Genomic DNA, 14,660 nt, shown 5'->3' on the forward strand with positions numbered 1-14,660 from the left:
TTTATAAATTTTTCACGCCCCTAAGAACCCTGAACGTGACAATCAATCGTTAATATAATCGAAAATGTCCACGGTAAATTTTGAACAAGTCAACATGACATCATTTAAAATTGTTTGAATCTAATAAAAAAGAATACTCCATTAATTGCCTACTTTATGTGCTTGATATTCCAAATCTATTCACAATTTAAAAAAAAAAGAGCTCATATTTAATTTTATACTTTATTTAATCAAAGTCTGGGAAAAATATAGTTGTTAGAAAGTGAAATGTATCAGGAGTGGTCCATTGATATTCAATATTTTATGATGAAATTAATAAATAATTATACAGCCGGCATCGTCAAACTCCCCAGCTTTAATTTTCCATGCAAAATTAATAATCACTCATTTTCATTTGACCAACTCACTCATATAATCATATTTTCCTCACCCTAAATTACTATCAAAGGAAGTTTCAGGAATATAATAGCTAAAATGATCATCTTCTAACCTTTTCAATTTTGTACTTTAGTCCGTAAGAATTTAAATTTGGGTTTTGATCATATAAGTTAGATTTATTTCGTCTTTTGGTCCATTTTTATTTTTATTTTTTATATATGAAGTGTTGACATATGTTTTTTTAGTATTTTTTGGCAACAACAAAAGTCAAATCTAAATATTTACAAAATGAAAATACAAAATAGAGACATTATCAATGCGTTCACTCGATGTTCCGTTCAAGTTCATTTCTCATTTCTCATGTTTCTTTTTTTTTTTGAATTTTTTTTCATTAATACATGAATATTGTTGAATTTTGTCAAATTTTCATATTTTTCCATGAAGAGTCTAATTCTATGCAACGTTTTTTTCTTTTTGGGAGAAGGGGTCCATTTAGGTAGAGACATTAATTCGTGGAGGTGGCCTAGTCTCTTTCAGATTAATTGTGATCCGGTATATGTATGTATGTATATCATATATCATTCACGCATTGCTTGTATTAATTTATGTGAATCATTTGTCTAATAAGATAAGATACATTAAAACTCGGGACAATAAAATTAAATAAATTAAACTTTATTTGATAGGTTAATTTTTTTTTAAAATTTTTAATATGTGCAATTAATTTAAAATAAAGAGTAAGCTTTAGTTAAGCCCATGAGTGATTAAGTGAGCATTCGAACTGATAGTTAAATGCTTGATCAATGATCAATTTTTGATATCATCTCATTGTTGTTTTTTTTTTGAGGAAATATCATCTCATTGTTTAATTTTATAAGAAATACTATTTATTTTCTAAGTAGTAGTTTTAAATTACTGTATAATTTCAATATCACGCAATTTATGAAATAACTTGAACTTTGTCACCATATTATATTATATCATTATATTAGATCACATATAATTTATATTTTATTAATTTAAAGAAAACTGTCGACTTATCATTCAACAACCACTGCATTTCCTCCACCACCATCACCTGTATATATATGTATATATATATATTTGAACAATTGTATATATATATATATATAATATATATATATATATATAAATTTAATAAGAGTATACAAAATCTTGGCCCTTTAATTAATGCAAACATTGAAAAATCTGACCAGCTTTCAGGTCTGCAGCGCAAGATTTGAAATCAATGAGGTAATTACACACAATATGTCTTAATTAAGGATGTTATATTAATGCGAAATTCTGCAAATAAATCCAAGTTTGTTGACGCTAAAGACAATGGGACCAGCTGTAATCTTCAGTTTAGCCTTTTATAAGTCTACCACTCGGTCAGATTATCCAAAAATACCAGCTTGTATTGTATGTGTGTGTATGTATAGATTCAAGCGTGTATTTGTGGTGTGTAGAAAGAGAAAGCCAGAGAAAGAGATGCCCTTCACGGTTTGAAGTGGCTGTATCCCTAACTTCCAAGCACAAGTTTTGCGGTTTGGTTTTCTTGTTTGTATTTGAGGAGCTCCAAAAAGGGATCCGGAAAGAGAGCTCTTTCCGTGGCCTTGTGGGTTTTCCGTTTTCTGCATCGACTTTTGAGATATTCAGATTTCATGGTTTTGGCTTTCGGGGTACGGTGATCTGTGTTTACGAGGGAGAGGCGCAGTTTCTGCATACTCATGGAGCAAATAATTGAGAGGTCTTCGAATGTACACAGGAATTTTAGAGCTCGAGCCCCACTGGTGAGTTTCACATGCTTTGACCCTTGTCTTTTGCTGGTGATTTTTGAAATTTGTTTGATTTTGGAGATGCCCGTATGAGATTCTTGGTAAATGTGGTGTTATGTCGATATGTTTCTTTGTTTTATGAATAGAATTTGTTCTGGGTTTTTCTTTCTTCTTGAAATTCTTGTTGTTTGGATTTCCGTTTTCCGAATTTTTATGGTCTCCAGCTGAATTTATGTTAAAGATACCAATTTTATGAATCTTTGACATCTGGTGCATTCAGTTGCTGTTTATTAATGTTCTGCTTTTATTTTCTTTTTCTTTTTCCCCATCAATGATGGATGAACATAGACTTGGATGCTGCTTCTTTGGTTTTGGTGTGATTTTTGAACCTGATTTACTTCTTTACATGGATCTGAATTGGTTGGGACGTGGGAACCTGTCTAACGATTTGACAATTACCCCATTAATTTGATCATGTAACTTGAAAATTTCTCAGTGCTTGAATTCATCCTTGAATGAAATTTACCATTATGAAAATCAATTATGATAGTTTAATCGGATGTGTTATTTGTCTCATGTTTGATTTGTTCTGATTATTTCAACTTCCCATTTCTGGTCTTTACGTGTTGGCCTTTACTCGATGTTACCGGTTACATTTCACCATAACATGTCTCATGTTCGAACCGGTTTAGTCTATGCCAGCACATGGGCACTCCAAGGGCCCAATTTTTTTTGCATTTGAGATGTTCACACTCACGTGCAAAAAAATGTGGGTCGTTGGATCTCCATTCAGCACTGCCCGAATGGGGTAGCATAGACTAAAAACCCCTAGCTTTCCTCCCAACTTTTATCTCGGTTCTTCTTCCCTTTTTGCATTTTTCTGGATGTTACTGTTTATCTTACTGATAAGTGACGCCAAAATAGGCACCCAATCGGTTTTATGTACCGGGTCCATGAAGAGGCACATGTTAGCTCATGTATGTCAAACGTACTTGGCAGGATTTGCTGTTGTCTATGCGAAGTGAGCTCACAAACATGTGTAGTAACTAACTCAACAGTTGCCAACCCCCCTAGTGGTTTAGTGGCATAAACCTCTCATATCTCTCCCCTGATATGGGAGAGGCGTTCGTTCAAAATGACCTACAGATGGACAAAACAAGAATGAATCCTTGAGACTCGAGTAGTCAAAGTTGTCCTTAGATAGCCTAGAGTGCGTGTGAAATGGTCACCCTTACTTTTACGCTTATCTGCCAGAGATAGATGAAATGTCAACTGAAGTTGGTGTATGAATTCGAATCCTCATCGATAGGGATATTCAAACAGATCCAACTATGCTAAAGTTGAATCTTTCTTAATCTCGAAGGAAATTTATCCAGCTACAAATAAAGCTGAAGCATGTGACTTAAACATCATCGTCAAATGCTTTTTTCTATTTTTTGGGTACGTATCGGGTATTGTGAGGAGATTCAGCTTCGAAAGTGATGCAACTGCAACTATTTTAAAATTTCAGATGCATAACTTGTTTCTGGTAGATAGATATATGGAATGGTGGACTAATATTCGAGTGCAAATGATGTGATACTAGTTAATGAATGTCAGAGTTCCTATTAATTATTTGTTGTTCCTGTTACATTACTGTTATTTGCACTTTGTGTCATCCTGACCAAGAAATGTTGCAGGTTGACTCGGTATCATGTTATTGCAAAGTCGACTCAGGGTTGAAGACAGTTGTCGGGGCAGGAAAATTTGTTCCTGGATCTAAACTTTGTATCCAACCTGATATTAATCCTCGCGCGCACAAGTCAAAAAACTCACGTAGGGAGAGGAGCAGGGTTCAGCCACCACTTCTACCTGGACTTCCTGATGATCTTGCGATTGCTTGTTTGATCCGAGTCCCTCGCATTGAACATAACAAGCTCCGCCTAGTTTGCAAGAGATGGTACAAACTTTTGGCTGGAAACTTCTTTTACTCTCTGAGGAAGAGTCTTGGTATGGCTGAAGAATGGGTATACGTAGTGAAAAGAGATCGTGATGGGCGTATTTCATGGCATGCTTTTGACCCAACCTACCAATTATGGCAGCCGCTTCCGCCAGTTCCCATGGAGTACAATGCGGCAGTTGGATTTGGCTGTGCTGTACTTAGTGGCTGTCACCTCTATCTTTTCGGAGGAAAAGATCCACTTAAGGGCTCAATGAGGCGGGTCATTTTCTATAGTGCTCGAACGAATAAATGGCACAGGGCACCTGACATGCTTCGTAAAAGGCACTTCTTTGGTTCTTGTGTCATCAACAACTGTCTTTATGTTGCAGGAGGAGAATGTGAAGGAATCCAGAGAACTCTACGTTCTGCTGAAGTATACGACCCAAACAGAAATAGGTGGAATTTTATTGCTGATATGAGCACGGCTATGGTGCCATTCATTGGGGTAGTTTATACTGGAAAATGGTTCTTAAAAGGTCTCGGAGCACATAGGGAAGTTTTAAGTGAAGCTTATACCCCAGAAACAAATTCGTGGAGCCCGATTAATGATGGGATGATTGCTGGTTGGCGAAACCCGAGTATCTCTATGAATGGCAAGCTTTATGCGTTAGATTGTCGAGATGGTTGCAGACTAAGAGTGTATGACGAAGGCACAAATGCTTGGCACCGATTCATTGACAGCAAGCTGCATTTGGGCAATTCTCGCGCTCTTGAGGCTGCTGCTCTTGTTCCTCTCAACGGGAAGCTTTGTATAATTCGGAACAATATGAGCATTAGTATGGTTGATGTGTCGAATCCGGATAAACAGGTGGAGAGCAACCCTAACATTTGGGAGAATATAGTGAGTAAAGGTCATTTCCGAACTTTATTCACCAATTTGTGGTCTAGTATTGCTGGGAGAAGTGGATTGAAGAGCCACATCGTGCACTGCCAGGTGCTTCAAGCATGACTCTATATTTCTCCCGCCTCATCATCTAAAGATACAGTATGGTCATCAAAATTGGATATCTGCAGTCTTTTTCGCTCGAATTCTTGATTGAAAAACGCATGAGTTAAGTATGAATAATGGAGCATTCGAAAGGCTCGTGGCCAGACGAGTCAAGAATCATGTCTGGTTCTGGTTCTCATCGGGTATCATCTTGCGAGATGGGATCATCTATTTTTTCACATGAGTACATTTTTGTTGTTCCAATCAATAGTCTGTTTATTGTTTCCCTGGGGTAATAGTATTATTGTATTGGAAATCCTTTCTTGTATATACAAGTGGTGTAGAAAACTGAGACAGCATTAGACAAAATGTTATTCAAATACTTGATTCTTGCTTCACCCGCTCGTCTTGTACACATTTATCAGAACTTTGATGTTTATTTGAATGGAATCATGAGATACATGGCAATGAAATATAAGTAGCTTCATTAGCTCTTGCCAGCTAAAGACAAGATATGCGATCTTATATTTGGTCGATTCGGCATTTTGACGTTTCTTATTCATTCATCTAGTATAACTAACTAGCAGTTACAGGTACATTGGCACTGGTATAATTAACTAGCAGTCGAGCTTCAATATATAGTCCGCATGAGGTAGCGATTTGTTCAGATTCTTCACAGCTTCACCGGCTATAAAATGTTGCATGTTCCAACACTACTCAGCTAAAAGCACTGGTGCATAGTTTCTTGGAACTGGAAGCTGTGAATTGTGATTACCAAAGGAACACCACTGTTATTTTAAAAGAGTGAGATGCAATACAAGAACACGTGAATGGAAAGTTCTTTCATGATTTCACACAATCCATTTTGTAAATGCCGTAAAACAAAGGTACGAGACACAAGGTTCCCAGTTCCCACGCAAAATACACAACAATTATTCATAGTTGTTAGATGCTCCACACAATCAAATCAGATTACTCAAAAAAATAAGCTGCAATTCCTGGAACCTAGTATCTTAAAAATTACTAGACCTTTTCCCTTTTATATGATTATTATATCTGCATCTAGATTCCCCAGATGAACATCAAATCTCTACCTTGGGCCAAAGGAGAGACAACTCATCCAAGTCATACAAAGAATTCTTCTCCAATCAAAACAGATTCATTCAACTTCAAACAAAACACCCCATGCAATACACATCGATTTCCTCGAATTGAAAGTTTTGCGCCATGTTTGTTCATGTTATCTGGATGTGCTTTAATTATCAGCAAACATACCCATATTATTTCAGATTCTTCGGCCAAAATTCATCCCATTTACACTTTTCCTTGGTGATATTCATGATTTTAGTTAGACTTTCAACAGCTCTCAAAGTAAACTACAACGTGATACTTTTTTCTAAAGGATACACAAATTCACACGAATAACAAATACAAACACATAACATCAAAAGTAAAAATCCTCTCGGAACAACCCCAACTCCCCAAGTTCACACTTTGTGAGCATAAAGTCAAACACATGTTAGCACGAAACTTTTCAGTTGTTCAAGAACGCCAAAGATTTTAATAAAGACCATGATTTTTACCTGCTTTAAAGTGAAGGCCTTATCTTTGCAAGAACGAACAGTTAAGAACTGATCCACATCAAGCTTCTTGTTAATGATTCCAACATTGAAATAAATACTACCAGAAGGAGGCAAGTCAACCTTGATCTCATCAACATTGAACCAGAAAAAAAATCTTTGAACCTCGATACCCTTCAAATCAGTGATAGACCCAATACTTAACTTCCCGGTAATCTTTTTCTCGTAATAAACCGTGTAATCGAACTTTATATAACAGGATTTCTCTAAATTCACCTCAAAATTTCCATCTTGATCGAGCGTGTAGTTGGTGACGGAATCAGGCAAGAGACCACTGGGGAGGCCGTATTTTGGGAGGAGTTCATACACCGTTGGTTCGGTATTTGATGCAGTGGAGAAAGATGAAGAACAGAAGACTAAGAGATGGAAAACGAAGAAGAAAAAGATGAACAACTTTTGGACTTTGGACTCCATTGATTTTTTTTTTTGTCGGTGTGTGAGTATGCGTGGTGTAATTTATCGGCGTAAATATATCAAATCGTTGGAAAGACAATATAGTTTTTTATATACTAACGTCTCTAAATGCGTGTTTTATGTATGTATTTGCATAAATCTTTTTATAGAGTTAGTTTTTGAAGTTGAGCATCGGTTAAGTTCATATCCATAATTTTTAAACATGATATCAGATTCATGTTTTATGTTGGACTGTTCATAGTTAAACTCATTATTATGTCACACGGGATTTATCGTCATAAAAACTTCAGTTCATTTCTCTTCTTATGTTCATTCTTGGTCATGAATACATGATGTGTTGAAATATCCCACATTTGGATAGAATTGGTAGGACAATCTTTTCTCATTGGACAATCTTCTCCCATTTGAGCTAAAATTCATGGGGATTTCATATGATTTTGGACTTATGTTCAAGTTCATAATCTTTTAACATTGTTTATACAATTGAAATTGGAATAATTATTTATAGTTGATAAATTTTTTATTTTCAAATTAATTATTTTTTATAGTTTAATTAGCAATGATATCTAAAAAATTAATAATATAGATGTATAAATAAAAATAAATATTTTATAAATTAAAAAAAATTTGAATGGAATATATGCCAGATTTTAAGTTACAGATTTACTAAAATAGTTCTTTATGATATTTTTATGAAATAATAATTTGATATTTTTGTAATATAATAATAACTAGTAACCCTTTTCGAAAATAATCTTACAAATTTACTAAAATAGTTCTTTATGATATTTTTATGAAATAATTATAATTTGATATTTTTGTAATTTAACAAGGATATTTTCAATACTTAAAAAATGATACAACACAAAGACACTAAAAGTTAGTTAGTATTAGACCTTCATTTTTTTATAATATAACTAGTGATCGACGTGTGCAATATAATATATATTAGCGATCGTGACGCATGATTTTTACGTGCGTGCTTGATAATTTGATATATAAATTAGAGAAAAATTGTAAAAAAATTTTGTAAATAATTTAATAGAAATTGATAAATGATGAAATTTGAAAAAAAAAAATAAAGATAAAAGGAGATAAAGTTGCAAGAGAAAAACGAGGATAGTTTTGTCATTTAAGATCTAACATAAAAGTGATGTGTGTTAAATTTAGAAGTAAAATGAAAAAAAAATTGGTATGATTTGTGATACACCAAAATCGATTAGTCTAAGTGATTGAATTATTCTATATAACATAGACAATAATAACTAGTAACACTTTTCGAAAATTTATATCTAAAAATAAATATTAATGATGCTAGTTATAAGTGATAAATAATAAATTTATTGAAATATAAAAGTAGATTTTTTTATTTAATTATTAACAAACCATATAGGTTGCGTTTGGATGAAAATATTTCAAATCATGGATTTCGATTACAATTTTATTGTTAAAAATGAAACATAGAAAAATATTAAATACACTACTTACTTATTTACACATTAAAAGATTAAAATAGATTGCAAATGATATCATTGTTGAGTGAATTTGAAATTCATCCTAATTAACATTAATTACTATATATATATATATGAAATGATTGGATTTGATGCTTATGATGTTACTTCTTTAAACAACAAAAATATATTTGAAATCCATGAATTTAATATACTTTCATCCAAGTGCTACTTTATTTATTTTTCAAATTTACTAAAATACGTTTATTGTAACTTTTATCAGATGAAATTAAAGGTTTTTTAAATGATTTGGGAACTCGCAACCGCTACTTTTTAGTGCACACTGGGTAAATCCCGAACTAACACAATAGTATGCAAACTATGCTAGTCAGGACAAGCTTTGTGTGACAAATTAGTCTAAAAAATTATTGGTAGAGAATTGAACACCCGATCACTGGTCAAATACTTGTCTACTCTACTAACTTGACCACTTATTGAGAACAAATTAGAAGTATTTTCGTTGATCCATTAATTATCAAATTAGTTACTGTACAGGGTTGATGTGTTATTTATATATATAGTAAGATAAAGATTTATTATTATATTTGTCTCTTTATTATTTATAATATATCCAAAAGTAGTGGTCCAAAATTTCATACAATGAATACCTTTTTATGTTTAAAAAAAATTATATATTTTTTATATAATTATGATATAAAAAATATTTTTGTTTTACAAATTTCGTCCCTTTTTTTCCCGAAAATTTTAATTTCTTTGATAATAATATCACTAAAATGAAGATGTTATTCCCAACATGAATATGACTTTAAAATAAATCCCAATATGGATAGAATAATGCTAGAGGTATAACATATATTGTGTACAAATGATATTTAATTAATATTAGAAAAATATAACAATTTGGTAAATTTCTAAAAAGAATATACATGCCACTCCTTCCATTTGTGATGATGAGTTTCATGAAAGAGTGGGTGCTCTGCTAGCCAACTTGTGGCTAAGAGCATTTATGACTCTATTTGTAAACAATCTTTGTTTAATATAATTTACACTCTTTATTGACATTTACTTTATCTTTTATCATATTGTTATGTTGTGACGTATACGATGTTTAGATAAAGACCTTGAATATACTAAAGTGCATGTAAGATGTGATAGTGGATATGGATGACTATCATGAAACACATCTTGTAATCACTATATATTCTAAACCAGTTCCTAGTCAATTGAGCCGTCCGCAATAAGGATAAGGATCGCTTGAGATTGAGACTAGCATTTGCGATGTCGATTACCACGTTTCATTGGTATAGAACATAGAGATTTTCGAAGCATGCAAATGGATATTCATTGGATGGATGATCGAACTACCCTATTCGGACTTTCCAAGTGGTTTTCACTAATTGAGTTGATAATTCCGTGGTTTTGGTTGTACACCATTAGTCCTTACTACTTGAAACATCATGGAGACTCTATATGATAGTACTGTACTTTGACTCGTTTACCGACTCCATGAGGGTCATTAGGTGTCGAGATTGGGTACACTTACGACACATATAGGAGTCAATGTTTTGTTGTCAAGGATTCACCACACGCTTGCGAGTGTGGATATCCTATGCAATCTAAGGAGATATTAGTGTGACAAATCTCTGGCCAGAGTACATGATGTGCTTTAGGTTACTTGGTTTCCTAGTTGCACATGCGATGTCACTATTTGATCTTCAAGATGTATTGCATAGTTATCGAATCTCGAACGAATCTCGATATACCAATGGTTGTTGATTCGATCGGGATATATGGATGAAGGGACCGTACTGTACGCTAACCAAAACCCACTGGTTCTTGCAGACACTATCAGTGATAGCTAAGGAATCATGGGGCGATGTTGCTAGGCACTCTTACCATGATTCGATGGGTAAGTCGGAAATTGTTGTTCCGAGTCACAATGAGTTGTGAGCCCACGGCTAGCTGTATCCCTGAACCATTGAGTGTTACACAAGTAATAGATTTCTAATCCCCGTTGAGATAATTAAATTTAATGAGTTAAATTTAGTGAATGAGAAGTAGGACTTCTTATAAATGAGTAGAGAGAGTGAGATTTCCTAAAATGACATAGGGATGCCATTTTTGAAAACCACTGAATTCGCATTCAGAAAATTTATATTGACTTTAAAATATGCAGAAAATGTTTCTGTACACATTGATTAAATTGGTTTATCAATTTAAGTCACGATGAATTTTATATTAATTTCTGAACATGCGGGCTTTGCTTGTAAGGCTTGAACTTATACTAACGGACCCTAAGCTGTTAGCAGCCCATGTTATAAATAAGTTATTGCAGTACATAAATTAAATAATTGAGCTCATAATTTTCGAAACCCTAGAGAGCAGTCTCCCTAGGTGGCCGACCCCTCCCATTCTCTGTGTTCGAAATTCTAGACTACAAATTTTGAAATTGCAGTCTAGTTTAACAGATCAAATCTGTTAATTCTCTTCGTAGAAACTTCTGATAGACTTTCTAGTGCAGTCTTTCAGAGAGTTTAGATTTCTGTTCGTGGACCTGATTCAAGACTTGATCGAGTCATCAGTTCCTTGGATATACAAGAAGAGCAGATTTATCTGTTGGAGTCCATAACCTCAAGTTGAGACTTGAGAGGTAAAATTTAATTATATTTCATTTTACTTATTCGTTTTAATCGTAAGAATTTGATTCCCACGATCTGGAATCGTTTCAAATCAGAAAATAAAAATTTTAAATCTTTCGCTACTACAGGTATCAGATCTGACAGATCCAAGTACGTGTTCCAACATTTCATACATATATCTTTATCAAAATATATACGACAAACAAAAAATTTCATGTAAAATATTATGCATCTCAAATCATCTTGATCGACCTGCGAAATTACGTAGAAAATCAAAGAGAAAAACAATGAAGACAATAGGGCAACTCCAAAACAAGGCATTATGAAACTAACCTTAGCTTGCTCAAGCCAATACAAGTAAACTCCAAAACTTTTTTAGTATGTGAAACAAAAACTACATACATACCTTAATTATGCAATCAAAGATGATATCTCCGCTCTCTTATTCAACGTACAAATAATATAATTGATTATAATAATGACATCGTTCAAAAAAAGATCAATGATCAATTCTATTCGAACATATATCAAAGACAAATATCAAGAAACATATTGATTTCATAAATTAATGATCAACCATCGCCGCCGCAGCGGCCGCCACCGTCAACGAGAGCCATAGCCCAATCTCCGGTCGTAAGATTCCTCCATGACCACTCCCTGGAACCGAGTTGCTTCCTGTCCCATTATTCGAGCTCCCTTTAGCATGTAGAATCGCGCAAAACAAATTTCAAAGATCAATATTTTTATAACAAATTTTGAAAAGCCATAACATCACCTATACGTGGTCTGGCACGAGCAGCCATGCTCCCATTGTTCGCGAAATCATCGAACAGCTTGGCGTCGGCTGAACCCGGTGGCAAATGCAGAAGACCTTTCAAGAAATTAAGCATTAAACATAGAAATAATGAACGAACCAGACGTCGAACACATCTCCCACAAAAAAACAGTACTGAATTTAATTTAAAGGAATTTTTGAAACCTCTAAAAATAATTTATAAAGAAAAACTCCATTATTTAATGATCATTGCAAACACTACTAAAAGATAGTAATATTTGGGAGAGTTTATAAAGAGTTAATAAAATTTTACAAGATTTCAAAATTTTGTTAAAGAAAAAGCCGATAAGTGCCTCTATCAACGACTACCTAAAACAGTATTTAAAAAGCACTTGTCGGCTTTTCTTTTTATAAATTTTCAAAATTTTATTAAAAAAAATCTAAATAGTGCGCTTTACAAAACACCGCCTAAGTCGAAGTTCCCAAAAGTAGCTAGAAAAGATGGAAATGGAACTTACGGGAACAGTCAGATACATTAGCCGGAACTTGACAGAGTTCGGGCAAAGAGAGGGCCAGTGTGGCGTTGATCTTAAGATCATTCCTATGATCTCTAACCAGTAAGCAGATGCATCGCAGGTTCTTGTGTACGACTTGGTCGACACCAGTGCAGCAGTCCCTTGTCGGAGGCGATTTGTCTTCACCGCCGCTCACATAAGGAAGGCACTTGGCGAGCTGATCTGTTACTAATTGGTTTGCACATTCTTCTTTGTCTTTGTCTTTGTCTACGTCACTTGCCGCGACTCTGAGAAACAACACCCACAATATCCATGTGCGCATGAGCTTTAACAAAGTGGCCGTTTTGGAGTACTTCATTGATATTGCTAGCTACCTTGAGGGTGTGAATTAGGATTGGGTTCCCTCTATACATGTATATCACATCAAGCTTTATTATCTAGGCCACGCAACCTTCATTAATTCGCACTTAGTTCTCTGTCTGTCTTGGTTACTCGGTTCTAGATAATATAATAAAATACTAGCTAGGTCCTTCTTCCCTTATAAAATACTAATACCTAGCATCCACACATGCATTGTGTGTGAGTATGCATGTCTTGTTAAAACATGGATATTTATTATCATTGTTGTTGTTATATTTTGTTTCTAATAAATTTAAAATTAAAATGAAGGCACCAAAAATGGACAAAATCATGGGTGAATGAAGTTTAAAATAGATATTGAGATTTTTTTCACTTGTTTTGGGCTTTTTGAAGTGTATTTTAGTTATTTTATCTTTGGTTTTTACTGACCGAATCAATTCTAATTCGGTTACTGAGTGCATGGTGTTCTTTAATAATATGCTAAGATATGGGAAAATCACATTTTTTGTTTGCTAAATTACCATTTTTTGTCTTTTATGTTATCAAGTTCAATATTAGTCATATATCTTCCGATTTTTGATAATTTTAGTTTTTTTGATCGAGAGTGCTGATGTGACAACATATACGTCAACGTCACATGCACCACACGTCGGGAAAACAAATATTAAAAAATTTCAAAAAAAATTAAATATAACTGAAATTTGACAAAATATATATATATATATATATATATATATATATATATATATATACTATCAAAACCCATACAAAAACGAACAGGACAGAGCGAAAACACAATTTCTTGACATTCAGATTTAAATAAACAAAACATATCAAAGTGTTGACAAAAAAACTAAAAAGTAGGTCTCTTGTGATGTGGTCTTATGAGTCTTTATTAGTAAGACGAGCCAACTCTATCTATATTTACAATAAAAAGTAATATTTTTTTATGGGTGACCAAAATAAGAAATTCGTAGCATGAAATTGATACGTCATGTCGTTTCACACATATTTATGTGAAAATTAAATTGGATTATCCCTCGGTTTAAATTAATTATCATAAAATGATTCCTCATCCGGAACCAACTCACCCCCACCTTAACACGGATGATGGAGAGTAAATGAAATAAATGGTTGGGTGGTGATGGTTGGAGAATTAGTCCTGCGAGTTTGCAGTCGAAGTGGCCAAGTATACAACTAATAAGAGTTGGCAAAGCTTTTGAAGCCACTTGCCCACTCATGACTCATTCTTCCATAACGGGTCATCAATTCATAATTGTAAAGATTTAGTGTTTTTAACGAGTTAGAAGATACAAAAATAAACATGGATGCTTTAATTTTAAAGGATCAAAACCATTTAGGCAGTGTTTGTCCTCGAAACATATTTCACAAACATTATCTTACTGTGTATTGCTTCAACGTCTCGTTTTTTCCATTAGATTACATGTGGATAAATAGATTTAAAATATATAATTATAATTTTCTCAAAAAATTCAAGCGTGAATAAAATCAGCTCGGTATCAAACTAACCATTTTGAGCCGTAATAATTTTGTTAGATTTCAAATAGCATTTATGTTGAATATATTTAAAATTAGGGCTGAATTTTTGGTATACCGTATCTAAAATATTGGTATGAAAAAAATTTATACCGGTACCGATATTAAAATTTTGAAATTTTGGTATGGAAAAAATCTATACTAATACCGTACAGATATCGAAAAAAAATTCGATATACACAAAAAATGTCTGTATATCGAAAAAAATTCAGTACGGTAT

General features: G+C 33.5%; 3 protein-coding genes across 8 annotated transcripts; 1 reads left to right on the forward strand and 2 right to left on the reverse strand.

Moving 5' to 3' along the window:
* Positions 1–1,659: 1,659 nt before the first annotated feature.
* On the forward strand, positions 1,660–5,086 carry LOC140880006 (F-box/kelch-repeat protein At1g55270). The gene is made up of 2 exons (XM_073284040.1): positions 1,660–2,171; positions 3,836–5,086. The coding sequence occupies exons 1-2, from the start codon at positions 2,109–2,111 to the stop codon at positions 5,084–5,086; spliced, it is 1,314 nt and encodes a 437-aa protein (XP_073140141.1). The 5' UTR covers positions 1,660–2,108.
* A 376-nt stretch (positions 5,087–5,462) lies between these two features.
* Positions 5,463–7,201, reverse strand: LOC140880008 (uncharacterized). 3 transcript variants are annotated; one of them, XM_073284043.1, is made up of 3 exons: positions 6,922–7,201; positions 6,649–6,819; positions 5,723–5,853 (listed from the first exon to the last, which is right to left on the reverse strand). In XM_073284043.1, the coding sequence occupies exons 1-3, from the start codon at positions 7,117–7,119 to the stop codon at positions 5,779–5,781; spliced, it is 444 nt and encodes a 147-aa protein (XP_073140144.1). In that variant the 5' UTR covers positions 7,120–7,201; the 3' UTR covers positions 5,723–5,778. The 3 variants fall into 3 exon arrangements, with proteins under 3 accessions (XP_073140142.1, XP_073140143.1, XP_073140144.1); XM_073284041.1 differs by having other exon boundaries at positions 5,463–5,853; positions 6,649–7,195; XM_073284042.1 differs by having other exon boundaries at positions 5,484–5,823; positions 6,649–7,190.
* A 4,390-nt stretch (positions 7,202–11,591) lies between these two features.
* LOC140885277 (non-specific lipid transfer protein GPI-anchored 14-like) lies at positions 11,592–12,877 on the reverse strand. Of its 4 annotated transcripts, none has more exons than XM_073292237.1 (3): positions 12,527–12,877; positions 12,009–12,077; positions 11,592–11,908 (listed from the first exon to the last, which is right to left on the reverse strand). In XM_073292237.1, exons 1-3 carry the CDS (start codon positions 12,843–12,845, stop codon positions 11,799–11,801), a joined length of 498 nt encoding a protein of 165 aa, XP_073148338.1. In that variant the 5' UTR covers positions 12,846–12,877; the 3' UTR covers positions 11,592–11,798. The 4 variants fall into 4 exon arrangements, with proteins under 4 accessions (XP_073148338.1, XP_073148337.1, XP_073148336.1 ...); XM_073292236.1 differs by having other exon boundaries at positions 11,592–11,929; XM_073292235.1 differs by having other exon boundaries at positions 12,009–12,104.
* Positions 12,878–14,660: the final 1,783 nt, after the last annotated feature.

Source organism: Henckelia pumila, chromosome 2, assembly GCF_033568475.1.
Source record: "Henckelia pumila isolate YLH828 chromosome 2, ASM3356847v2, whole genome shotgun sequence".
NCBI classification, from domain to species: Eukaryota; Viridiplantae; Streptophyta; class Magnoliopsida; order Lamiales; family Gesneriaceae; genus Henckelia; species Henckelia pumila.